Below are 13,572 nucleotides of genomic sequence, written 5' to 3'. Positions count from 1 at the left end.
TAAGATAATTGTAATTTTATTATTCACACTATTGTACTATTGAAAATAGTCAAGCCTTGTCAAAACGAAAAATTCGACCTCTGATTGGTCGTTATATGCTTGCTTCCCAAGCACGGTCGACAGGATCATATACCTTGCAATTGAAAACATGCTATTTGGCCTATATAAGAGCCTGTTTCAGCCGCTCATAATAGTTCTAGACAGCGACAACAGCAGTCGTCCTTCCTAAGCAGCAGCACTAGCCCTGTGGTTGGTCACCACGTCTCAGGAGCAGCGCGGTTTTTCTCAGCGTGTGTCGCCAGACAGCCATTATTCCCCCCGTGTTGGGGCAGCATGAAGATTGGCATCAGGAAATCCAATTTTGGAAATCAAAATGCAAATAAACAAGTCATTGAAAGTTAATAATTTTTGTTAACGCAAGCAAGCATTCTGTGTTGCATCCTAGCAATTTAAATCTGTCGCACCCGTCGAATTTACTGAATGTAAAGTAGCTTCCACAGTGCATGTTGTCCGTGTATCTTAATTCCCTCAATGTTAGGGCAGCTCAAAGGTTGTAATTAGCAACCGATTTTGAACCGCAAAATGCTTTTTTTCAAGGCAAATAAAAAATTAATTGAAGGTTAATAATTTTCTGACATCAACACAAGCAGACATTCTGTGCGGGATGCAATCAAATTCTGTTGTAGTTGTCTAATTTTTACTTTATTTAGTAAACCCCCCGCTGTAAGGGCAGTGCAAAGGCTGCGATCAGCATAACCGACATTGAATAATAAACTGCCCTGTTAGAACGCATTCACAAAAGCAGTTAGTTCGAATGTGCAGAGCTAATATGAAGTCGATTCAATCAATCAGCATAAACAGAATTTCGTCGTCTCCCAGCTGCCAAGTTGCAACATGATGCAACACGCAACAACGAGCAAACGAAATCGCTTGATGTTACAAACCGCAATAAGATACGGGTTAAAACCGTTGCGTGTGTGAGAGCACCATCGGTGTTTATTCGCTGGATACAAAAATCAAATGCGAATTGTGGAATAATTTGTCTGAAGAACATTAGTGAATGGAACAACTGAACTGATAGGGCGTGGCCTATTACGTAGCACCCTTCGGCTATAAAAGAGTGTTTCTGGGAAAACTAGCTACATTCATTAGTCGGAAGGTGAGCTGGATGGACCGTCCACAACGTTGACAGCAGCAGCAGCAGATATCAGCACTCAGCGGTAACAGAATATATCAGCGGGTTGCGCCTATGGCTGCCTTCAAATTAAACAAATCACGTTGCCTGAGAACGAACGCCAACGCGAGCGATCGGGCAAGATTTTTGCCGTACATCAGCCGGCACTTCCTCTAATGGAAAAGTTGGATCATTTTGTTCAAAAGAATATTACTGTCAGTAATATTACAGAGCTGCGATTGTATTATATCCGATATGGAATTGAACAATTGTTCTTTTGAGGACAAATAAAACACTTAATTTGAAGAGTTAATAGTTTTGGGTACCAGTAGCAGTATGGTAACAGCCTCAGCGGTAGGTGCAGCCGGTACTTCCATGAGGCGGATGTTATAAGGAAGTAAATGGAAGCGGCATGGCGAAACAGTTCGGGTGTGCTTAGACGCGCGTCATTTTTCGTTGTTGATATTATTCCCCACTTGAAACGAAGCGCTTTCGTACGATAGCGGCGGTATTAGCGGTAGATGCATTTGCCAACACTTACTCCAGTAAAGCCGTGTCTAATTTTCAATGTGAAAACACCTTTCTATTGTGTTGGCCGTGCACATTAGGCCTCTGCCAGGCTAAACGTGAAAAGCGGCGTGAACCGTTTCGCCCGGCCGTAGGTTAATGTGCAGCCGTAGCTGTGTAAAAGTATTCTACTTCAACCTCGCGGTCGTGGCTTTGCACACAACCCTCCTGTGATTTTTATTCTTCAATTAAAAATCGAAGAAAAACGATAAACATTCTTTAAAATTCACGCTTTGCTCAGAAAATTGCACTCTTTAAGCTGTGAAAATGTTGCTAGATTCGCAATCCAGCTTTTTACGCGCCATAATGGCGGATGCTATAATGCAAAGTTTGTAATAAATTACCCACCCTTTTAACAACTCTGCTTACGTCAGTTTGCAGTCTTCATACAATTTATCAAAAGAAAAATATATCTGGCAACATTTGTGTTGCCAATTTTTCAGAAATCGCAAATCTGACGTAAGCAGAGAGGTTCGCATATTACGAACACGCATTATAGCGACCGCCATTATGGTGCGTAAAAAGCTGGATTGGGTTGTTTACTTGGGACAAGACAGGCGGTCGCTATCCAGCTTTCCACAAGCGGTAATGGCGGACATTGCACGCAGCCCATTTTGACGTTTTTTGTATTTTTTCAATCGCAGTAACGGAGTGAAAAACATAAAATTTTTGCAGTGTAGCATAGCAACTTTAATAAACAGTTTTTTTTATTATGATCCGCGCATGCGCACGACGAAATTAAAATAACAAAACGCCGATTGTTTGTTGAAGTTGCTACGCTACGTTACGATGTTGTGATATTTTCTACTCCATTACTGCGATTGAAAATTCCCTGACCTACCCAGCTTTCCACAAGCGGTAATGGCGGACAGTGCACGCAGCCTATTTTGACGTTTCCTGTAGGTCTGGTAATTTTCAATCGCAGAGTGAAAAACATAAACTTTTTGCAATTTTTAGCATAGCAACTTTAATAAACAGTTTTGTTTATTATGATCCGCGCATGCGCACGACAAAATTAAAATAACAAAGCGCCCATTGTTTGTTGAATTTGCTACGCTACGTTACGATGTTGTGATATTTTCTACTCCGTTACTGCGATTGAAAATTCCCTGACCTACAGAAAACGTCAAAAAGGGCTGCGTGCACTGTCCGCCATTACCGCTCGTGGAAAGCTGGACAGAAAACGTCAAAAAGGGCTGCGTGTTCGTAATATGCGAACCTCTCTGTTAACGTCAGATTTGAGATTTCTGAAAAATTGGCAACACAAATGTTGCCAGATATATTTTTCTTTTGATGAAATGTATGAAGACTTCAAACTTACATACACGCTCGTAAATAATAACTCTAAAATGAGTAACATTTGACGCATTTTCGTAAAAAGTGGAACAACTCTTAAATTGAGTAACTCCACAAATACTCAAAACTGAGTAACACTAGGCGTCTTTAAAATGAGTCATTATTACTCAAAATTTGAGTACGACATTACTCATTTTTAAAAAAAAAGCTGGATTGATATATTGTCTATTTGAATAAAATTTAAAAAACGTGCACGTTTACTAACTGACGTTTGACCTGCGACGTTATTTACACACTGAAGAAAATGTTAGTCGATATGGATCAACAAGAAATGGTATTAATTTAACGCTATACAAAAAAATTTAATTTAATGCATTTGTGCATATTTATTAGGTGTTGAAATTAAAAGTGGAATTAAAATTCTTTCAGATTTAGATATTATCAATATTCAAGTAGAGTTCAACTTAACAATAACAACCTCAAAACGAGTTTCACTTTCTTTTCAGTGTACAATGATTGTTTTTGTTTGCATTTTGTTCAAGCATGTTCGAAAAGGAAAACGTTTAATTTTGCTGATGAGATACAAAAAATGGACAGGTAAATGAATATCTTTCTTTTTATTTAATCAATAACGATTCAATGTCGATTTACAGCTCACAAGTTGGTGCAGAATACGAAAACATTGACTTCTTGGACGAAGTAGTTAATTTCGGTGAAACTGATTTGACTGACAATGATACGAATCAGAATTGTGTTCAATCAGATTACGTATACCCAAATGGAGCCTCTTCAGATCATCTGTTTAATTTTGAGGCAACTTTTTGTCTAAAGCAATTCAGGAATCAGCAGCGCCCAAAATATTTTGTCACCAAAGATGTTTCTGGAAATACTTTAGAAGATATTTTACACTGCATCTGGGATATTGCGATGCCGCGAATCAACCGAAAAGTTGTATTTACTGACAATGTCCCGCGATGGTGTGAAAAAGAACGACCTGATTTCAACGATATGAACAATTTCATTACACTACAGGATCAAACGAAAAAAAAATTTATGCTGTGTCTGCTATTACACATCGGAAACTCCAATCATGGCGAGATCGGTCGATGAAAGTGTTTGTTTATGTGTACTCAGTAAATGGAGAAACAAACGCAGAATATCAAAGTTTGTTACGTACACTAATAACACCGGAAATTCCGGATCGCTCGGGAGCTCATTCAACTCGAGATGATGATGCGCTTGCCGAAGAACTGCGCACGAATCACCCGGACATTGAAGTGCATTACAGTTCCTGGTTACTATGGGCAAACTTTTTTAGTTCTGCATCAGCACATAAGTAAGAACAGTTAAAAAGAGCTGCTTCACCCCCATTGGAATTGGCAAAGTACTTCAGATGGGCTGCAGTGTCGGAATCGGCAAGGCTGCAGGCGATGCATCGAGGAATGATAGTGGCTAACGTTGTGAATGACGGATGGATGAATGAAATATCTAAAATAGAAACTGATGTAAATTTGGCTTTGAACATACTACAATCGGTCGCTGGTAGACTGAGTGCAATGAGAGAAAGAGGAGCAGCTGGGTCCGAACTATTTACAACGATGGAAACGTCCTTGCAACCCCAGGAGAGTGAACTCAGTCAAGTTTTGTCATCTAGAGTAGCAGATTGCGAAGACATAGACAACGTTTGAGAAGCCTTTGTATTGCAAAAAATTAAAAAAATTAAATATATTGGTTACGAATAAATGTGTGTATGTATGAATGTGTGTATGCATGAATGTGTGTATGTATGAATGTGTGTATGAATGAATGTGTGTATGTGTGTATGTATGATTGTGTGTATGTACAAATGTGTGTGTGTTTGTGTGTGTATGTATGAATGCGTGTATATGTTTTTTATGAATGTGAGTGTTTGTGTTATAAAAATGCTTACCAAATTATCTGAAAAACGAGTGAATTGATTCATTGTTTCTGAGATAAAAATAAAAGATTTCATATGTCTAATGCTTTTTTGTCTGTTTATTCAACTAATTACACTAGATTTTCTTTCTCTTTTAATTCGATTACATTTAGAAATAATATGAAAGTCCATCGTCTTATGATCTTGGCTAAGGCCTTTTTCAGGTAGAAAAGTCCCTCCTGCCTTATAACCACAATGTTTAAAAATTGTTTTCGCTGGATCAGATTTGAAATAATTTATATTTATTATATTTTTCCGACAACTCCGTACCCCTTTCTCCTTAGCATATCGCGGTTATCGAAAGCTACCTCATCGAGAAAAACAAGGTTGTGGATGTCCCAAGGAATAGACATCATTTCCTTTACAAACCGAATGATTTCACAATCACGAATCTGTATGGCTCTCCGTTCAATAAATTTCCATGAAAATTCAGATTCGTGTAAAATTACACAAATAGATGAAACGCTGATGCTTTGGTGAAAATGGAGCTGAAATTTCTCCTTAGCCTCGTCAAGGAACAGAATTAGATCTCTTCGGTACAGTTGAATAATCCAGGAACGCTTTTCTGTTCCAAACTTTTTATAAACTTGCTGGCGCTGTTTACGTGAATAAAATCCATCTTTCTCGTACTTCGATATCCATTCACAAATGGTTGAAAATGCCTTGTTGTATATTCGTGCCAAATCTTTTCTTCGAATTCCCAAAAAAGAAGTACCCATACAACGCATGATATACTGTATTGGAACTTGCATGTTTTCGGCGAACATTATTTAGTATATTGTTATCAATTGCTCATAAACTAACTCCAACACTAATTATTTATTTTCTTAAATAAAAATTGGCACTCCTTCCTATGTTGAATAACAAAGAAAACGAAGAAAACGAAATGCAGTTTATTTTGACTTTGACAGTAAAGTCGCAGCGAAAAGTCGCTCACAACTCTAGTCGCGACTTCGATTTAGTGCTGCGACGACAATACTGCGAAATATTTCCAATATTCGATATTACGAAGAATTTATCGTTGCAGTTTTAGGCACCCCGCTATAAATACCATGGCTCATTGACGTTATACTATCGTAAGAGTGTTGTCAATTGACAGATAAACGATCAATATCAAAATATATCTACTGATATCGAGTACCATCGAAATATTTTTCATGAAAATAAAGGTGTCTAGCTCTTAGGTTGTTTAGCTATACCAGTTTTTTATATCATCTGAAAGAGCTGCATTTTCCAAGTAAAACCAAAGATGACTGGAACAAGATAGCTGACTCTTGCAGAATTCATCGGACATGATTGTCGCTGCGCGTGAGCAAAAGTTGAACTAATTTATACACTGTTAATATGATGTATACTTAACGTCAAAATCAACTGACGACACGGCCAATACATGATTGCTGAATGGTGAAACATTTTTTCAGTATCCATGTTTACGACTGTACGGTGCTGCCATCCGAAAAATGATAATAATGTGTACGAATATTTAGTACTCAAACATGAACTTTCCGGAAGAATCAAGAATTATCGGCGCATCATTTAAAATTAAGCGTACCATCAGAACTTCCTAATTACTGCTATGAGCACGCTCTACAGCCAAGTTTTCCATTCTTGCCGAGGATAAAGCAAAAATCTGAACCTGACCATATGCACAATGGTTCTGAAACTTGGCTTGCGACATATCAAACTTCAAGTTTTGGTAGAATGGCACCTGAAAATAAATATACCTAACCCCTCAATACAAACCCCCCTCTGACAGTCAATTTCACACTTTTCTTTCGTACTTTGAAGTACAAAAAATATGGCAATCCAGCTTTCCATGAGCGGTAATGGAAGACAGAGCACGCAATCCATTTTGACGTTTTCTGTAGGTCGGGTGATTTTCAATCGCTCGCAGTAACCAAGGGGATGGCAGCCCTATCTAAACTCTACACGTTTGACAGTAGGCAACACATCGAAGCTTTATAGACCATTTTACGAGACGTTTGTGAACTCAATTCATGAATGAATATCGGAACCGCTGACATAACGCACGTAAAAGCAGCATCAATATCAGCAGGATCCGTGACACCTGTTAGTTCGTGAAATGGTCTATTCAAAATAAAGCCCCGAGGCAGGCGCCCATATACTTACCCATATAGTTCCATATACTTTTCACTTTAGTCGGGAAGACTCTTCACTCATTTTTCATAAAAGAGATAGCATGTTGCCATCCTCCTGGCAGTAACGAAGTGAAAAACATATAAATTTTGCAACGTAGCATAGCAACTTTAGTAAACAGTTTTGTTTATTTTGATCCGTGCATGTTCACGACGAAATTTAAATAACAAAACGCCCATTGTTTGTTGAAGTTACCCGACCTACAGAAAACGTCAAAATGGGCTGCGTGCACTATCCTTTATTACCGCTTGTGGAAAGCTGGATAGTTCAACCGGTTCAATACACGAATTCCGCAGTTGTTGACAATTGACATTGCTTTTCTGTCAAAATAAAATCCTATAAGAAGCTAGTGTTTTTGATCAAACTTAACTCGTCCTGCAATTGCAAACAATAATCATGGCTTCAATGGCCTCTATTCATCGCATAGGATTCAAATTACTGCAGGTATTCTACATGACAATTACTTTGCACTGAAATCTATCGCAATGTTGAATCTTGTAGCTTCCACAAACGGGTTTGCTAGTGCCGGGACTGCAGAACATGCTTGCTTTACAGCAACAGCAAGTACGTCATCGCCGTACCAAACATTGGGATCCGAAATGGAAGCGATTGCGTAAAGCCAAATATGTCAAGGTGGATATACCTAATTTGAATGAACGCGCAGAGGATTTAAGTAATGAGCAAATGAAAACAAGAATGAAAGAACGTGGTTTATTACCTCCTAGGCCATGGCTGGAGCGACCTTTCCATATTAGCTGTACAGGTGGTGTATTCGAGCCGTATGTTCCGCCAGAAGGGGACGGTAAAATATCGGCGATTTCAAAAGAGGGGGCTAAGCAAAAGTTTGAGCTGCTAGAAAAGAAAACAAAATCCATGATGGCTATTCGGAAGATTCGTAATTACGATGATGATTTTGAAACATCAGAGTTTGCGGCACTAGCTCAAGATATTTATATTAATGCACACAACACATTGGCAGAAAAAAATAAATACAAACTTCGCGAGCTAGTAACTGAGCGAGCATATCCAGAATTAATGCATAATGTAGCAGATAAAACAATTCACTGGAAATTCCTGCAATCGTTGGAGCCACCACGAGTTGTACATGCACGTGTTACGGATGTGATTTCCAAAGAAAATCTATTCGCTCAAATTACGGTTCGCTTCCATACACAGCAAATGCTTGCCATCTATGACCGCTTTGGACGGCTGATGCATGGAAGTGAAGTCTTAGTAAAAGATTGCCTTGAATACGTGGTGTTCGAGAAACACCTGTCCAATGAATACGGAGTTTGGCGCCTGCACGAAAAAATTGTTCCGGATTGGATGCCACCGAAATCACCGGCTTACATAACATACCGTGTAGATGACGCTCCACCCGAGCCGGCTAAATCTGAAGACAGTAAAGAGGTAACGGCTGCTGGTGCAGGAGACAAAATTGGAGCTACAGTAACAGCATAAAAAATCCGGTTATATATACAAATATGGGTTTATGACCAAATAAAAGTAGTAAAATTTGAATAGAGATATTGTTTCATTCTGGAGCACTTACTCGCTGATCCCAAATGATCTAAGTAATTGAAGTTTATAGCTGAATCTTCAACCTCAAATAAGGAAGTCATTAAAATGTTCCATTCACTCAACATAACAAAATTAATTCATTTATTGAAATTCAATCAAGAAAAAAGATTTTCTTTTCTGTTCTATTACACAAAACAAATTAAACTTTCACCATGGTCGGTACCTCACCCCGAACCACTGTGGTTTTTCTATATTTTTAATTAGTTTTTGTCCTGTTTATCAGAGCTACACAACTGGTTTTTCTCCATTCTCCCAATACAAAGTATACAGCTCGTTTAAACATGTTCTGGGTTGTTGTTAGATAGGTGTTCTTGCATATTTATGAACGGTAATTCCATTTGAATCACTAAACTCAGTTTATTGTATTGTGTGTTTTACAAATTTTAAATTGATTGATGGTTCCCACCAACTAAGTGGGCCGGTGCAACACTAGTGAAACAAAATTAAAAATCCGCTACATGATTGGGTCAAAATGTGTTTACGAATATACATATTTGTCGTTTAATTGATACCATCGAAAGCGTCTCCCAAACGATAGCCTAGTTATTATTGTTAAGTTTTTTTTTTAACTTTCAATTACGGATGTATTATTGATCAATTTATATGCATTATATTTTAACTATTATACTCATTATGATTACAACAATATCTATATAATAATTACATGTTATCTTTTACATACTCTGTACCTGCTAATGTTAGCTTAAAATTAATTTCGCAGTTAAATTGGGATTTTTTTAACATGCCAATATATACCAATATTCGGCTCGATTGTTGCAGTGCTTTGCGGTTAACATTTTTTCAACAGATCTTATTGTTGACGAATATGAACTGAAAATAGTTTTTTTTTGCGTAACTCACACACCGATACTGATAAATTCACGGTAGCTAGATGACCGGTATCAACTAAACTTTTTATAGTTCATGCTATTGCTTCAACATTCAGCAAAGTTTCTTTTGTTGAAATTTTGGTGTAAGCGAAGCAAGATGCTGTAGCATGAGCTTCGAAAACTTTAGACGTTACTGTCTAGAAACCTCGAAATCCACCAAAATGACGTTGATTCAATTGTTTTCAATTATTGACATTCCCTCAGTTAGTCGTGGATGGAATAATATTCTTTCATGCAAGCCGAATAGATGGATAAATTAGCGGAAACGAACCATACATAATTGAACGTAGGAACAACTATGGCAGAAATCCATTACACAGCCTATCGTTGAACCGTACTGAACCAAAAACCAAAGGAATGTGTATCGTCGATATTTATTTTATTCCTATAGTTTCGATTCTGCGACTTAAAATCAATTATCCCTAACGCCAGTTTATATTTCACTAAACAACAAGATTTTTCTTAAAGCGATATGAAATAAAACAAGTTTCTAAACTATTAAATGATATACAATCAAATAAACAAATAGCAAATCGCAAAAACAGATTAATATTTTTGTTTGTAAATGTATGTTTTAATAACATGGAAGCAAAACCACTACCAAAAGACGGCCCCCGAATAACGTAAAAGAACCCCCTCCGGATGGAAAGATGGTGGAATTTTGGAGGACGCAGAACAACAGTAAAAGGTTTTGAGTAGAATACAGCGTGGTTATATGTCGATTCTGCGGCCGTCTGAAGGTATGGTTTTATTCGGTTACATAAACACAACAGCTCGTGGGCATAATACAGCATAAACTTAGAATCTGATGGAACTGACCTTAGCGTGTAATTGCCTCGAACTCATGCTGAACTTTGTTTTGAACTTCCCCTATGAAAGTTTGCTTTGGCCAGAAAAAAATGAAAATAAGGAAAACTGCTTGGGGTGACGAAACACACTTTTTGCTGCATGGTGGATACTGTTTAATCGGCGAATTTGCGGTTGACGTTAAGCCCGAACAAAGCATTACGGATTGCTGGTACCAGCTGCTGGGCGATGAGCTCCAATCGAGACTCCAAAGTATTGGAGATCTTCATTGAAAGACGTATTGTTAAGGTTCGAACTAGAAAGAACGTTAGATAAAACATACCTTGATGCGACCTGACTGAGTGATCAGATCGATTCCTCCAGTAGTGTTCGCCGGTAAATATGTGTCCGTATCGAGTCTTACTTCGACTTCTTTACCGGATGCTTTTTTGTATGCTGCAACCGCTGACGGTAGAACATTCTGAATCAACTGAGCATCGGCCTGGCGACCTCGTACGAACACGTTGGCTTCCATGAGCTATAATGACGAAACGCAAAAATTGCTGCAACTTGTAAGAACAATAATCTGGCTGAAAGATTACCTGAAGCAAACCTTGAGTGATGAGAGCGGAAAGAACCTCACCGTAACGGACTTGGTCACGGGTGACTTCCCCCAACCGACGTCTGCATTCCTCGAGTACGTTGGCGACGTGATCATCGCGTACTTTGAGCACCTGAAAAATGAATTGTACAAAAAAATGAACCAAAGTCAAATCAATCAACATACCTTTAGACGAGCCTGATTCAGCATGTTCGAGGATTGAATCTTTTTTTGCAGCTCTACTTGTTTCTCCTTTTTCTCATAGTACTCCATGATCTTTAAACGCTGTTGCTGCACTAAACGACCCTTTTCGATATTGAACTCTTCTTCGGCTTTGGCGTCAATTTCTTCCGCTTTTTCGTTGGCCTCCTGTTCAATGAAGGCCATCATATGCTTGATCTGAAATGATACATTGTCGAATTATTTAAATTTGTTTTTCATCATTTCTCAGAAATTGGGACTGAAGACACCAAACCATTTTATGACACTATATGCATATATAAAACTCGAAATATAGAAAAGAAATATCAACATTAGGTATTCATTGCGTTTTAAAATTAACAGGATATTTCGTATTTCATTGAATGATTTATGTATTTGATGAATAATTATTGAATTATAATTCAGACTATAATTTCAATGCCTGCATTGGAAATGGGCATCAATAACATGACTCTGAAAGTTGCGATTGTATTGGTCATGTGACACTTGTCTCGTTCAACTCCACATTTAACTCAAAATAGTTGGTTTTGAGATTTCCAATCATAAATCTGTTTTTTGGATGCCTAATGTTCACCTGTTGTCTACAATTAAACATCGAATAAAATACTGCTGTTACAGTAGTATTGCAGCCAGAGAGTGCAATTTGATATTCCTCTAAATAAATACACATACACACTCAATGCGCTGTCAATTGTTTCACATGATAGTTGATCCCGTGACCAAGAGCAAATGTAAAATTTTTATTTTTTCAATAAAACTCCAGGATTTCTTGTCTAACATGGTACAGTCCAATCAGAATCTATCAATTTAACACTGAACAAAACGAATTACGAAGAAAATCCGCTTATATATCGAGCTTTTGACTCTATTCAGCACTTCAATCAAACTTTACAATGGGTGAAAAACTCAAATTTCATGATAAACTGCAAAACTCTAACCAGATAATGAATATCGAGAATTAAATGTGAAATTAGCTCATGCTATGTACCAGTTCCCTGGGATAGTTACTCACCTGTTTCTGGACATCTGCGTCGCTTAGGGCCATTTTGTCAGGGTACTATGATACGAATTCACCTGCGAAAATATGGTTGCCAAGTCGAAATTATAACAATTGAAGCCGGAATTATATATAATTGTTAAAAGGGAATCCTTCGAACACCGAAATAAGGGTACAATAAATCTGTTCCGTACCGGAGAAAAATTGGAGTTCACAATCTGCTGCTGTTACAACTCTACTCGTCGGCTGCTCAGGCTCTCATCCACTACTAAGCGAATGCTTGCTGCTGGTTCCTAATGGTGTACTTAAAACCGTAGTATCAATGGAAAACTGGCGATTTCGAAAGAAAAAAGATCTCACATGACAGCCAGCTCAGAAATAGCGAAGGAGCGAAAACTCTCTCTCTCTTCGCAATCTGACAGTAGCGAGCTAGCGACAGTTTTATTCGCCCCATTTACAAAAAATGAGATGATGGGGCTGTCCAGCGATGCCAGATTGGAAGACTTTTCTTCAAATGGAAAACATTTACCCTGCGGCGTAGACATCTTTGTTTGTGAAGACAAATGGAAGAAATTCAAAAATATGTAAAGACGTTAGAAAATATGTGATATGATCGCATTTTGCAGAGGTGGTCTTTTTTTCTTTTTTTTTGCTTGACAGTTTTTTATTTGCCGGTAACTGTTTCAGTCTTTGGTCGGTCCTAACGGGCCATCTCGGGTTGGAAGACATGTGAAGACATTTTATATTGGAACGTGAAGACATTTGGAAAAATGACCTGGCATTCCTGGGGCTGTCAAGCGTGATCTTTTTAATGGGCGTAAAACAGCCTTGCTGTGCACAGTCATCAAAATAACTAATGACGAATCCGTTTTTGCGAAGGTGCCACACCGTCCCGGATTACGCTTTGCAGCTCGGAAATAACAATGACGGAAAAATTACACTCAGCTGCCATTGTGTCGTAGAGCATTTATTTTGTTGTTGGTTTTTTCAAATTACACACTGTTTCTTTCGGGTATAGTCCGGAACAGCAAAACACAGCTGCAAGGTAAAAGTATCCAGCTTTTTACGCACCTTAATGGCGGTCGCTATAATGCGTGTTCGTAATATGCGAACCTCTCTGCTTACGTCAGATTTGCGATTTCTGTGAAATTGGCAACGCAAATGTTACCATATATATTTCTCTTTCGATAAAATATATGAAGACTACAAACTGACGTAAGCAGAGTTGTCAAAAGGGTGGGTAATTTATTACGAACTTTGCATTATAGCGTCCGCCATTATGGCGCGTAAAAAGCTGGGGTGACATTTAGCATTTCGTTTCGAGCAACTCGAACAAAACTAAAT

The 13,572-nt window shown here is 38.2% G+C and overlaps 2 protein-coding genes across 2 annotated transcripts; one reads left to right on the top strand and one right to left on the bottom strand.

Annotated features, from left to right (window-relative positions):
* The first annotated feature begins 7,420 nt into the window (after positions 1 to 7,420).
* Positions 7,421 to 8,672, top strand: LOC129730232 (probable 39S ribosomal protein L45, mitochondrial). Its single transcript, XM_055689390.1, has 2 exons — positions 7,421 to 7,595; positions 7,653 to 8,672. The coding sequence occupies exons 1-2, from the start codon at positions 7,548 to 7,550 to the stop codon at positions 8,610 to 8,612; spliced, it is 1,008 nt and encodes a 335-aa protein (XP_055545365.1). The 5' UTR covers positions 7,421 to 7,547; the 3' UTR covers positions 8,613 to 8,672.
* A 205-nt stretch (positions 8,673 to 8,877) lies between these two features.
* LOC129730233 (V-type proton ATPase subunit E) lies at positions 8,878 to 12,580 on the bottom strand. The gene is made up of 6 exons (XM_055689391.1): positions 12,423 to 12,580; positions 12,244 to 12,305; positions 11,196 to 11,408; positions 11,011 to 11,142; positions 10,752 to 10,946; positions 8,878 to 10,692 (listed from the first exon to the last, which is right to left on the bottom strand). Exons 2-6 carry the CDS (start codon positions 12,274 to 12,276, stop codon positions 10,585 to 10,587), a joined length of 681 nt encoding a protein of 226 aa, XP_055545366.1. The 5' UTR covers positions 12,277 to 12,305; positions 12,423 to 12,580; the 3' UTR covers positions 8,878 to 10,584.
* Positions 12,581 to 13,572: the final 992 nt, after the last annotated feature.

The sequence above is a fragment of the Wyeomyia smithii genome, chromosome 3 (genome assembly GCF_029784165.1).
Source record: "Wyeomyia smithii strain HCP4-BCI-WySm-NY-G18 chromosome 3, ASM2978416v1, whole genome shotgun sequence".
NCBI classification, from domain to species: domain Eukaryota; kingdom Metazoa; phylum Arthropoda; class Insecta; order Diptera; family Culicidae; genus Wyeomyia; species Wyeomyia smithii.
This window is presented reverse-complemented; position numbering and strand designations above follow the sequence as displayed.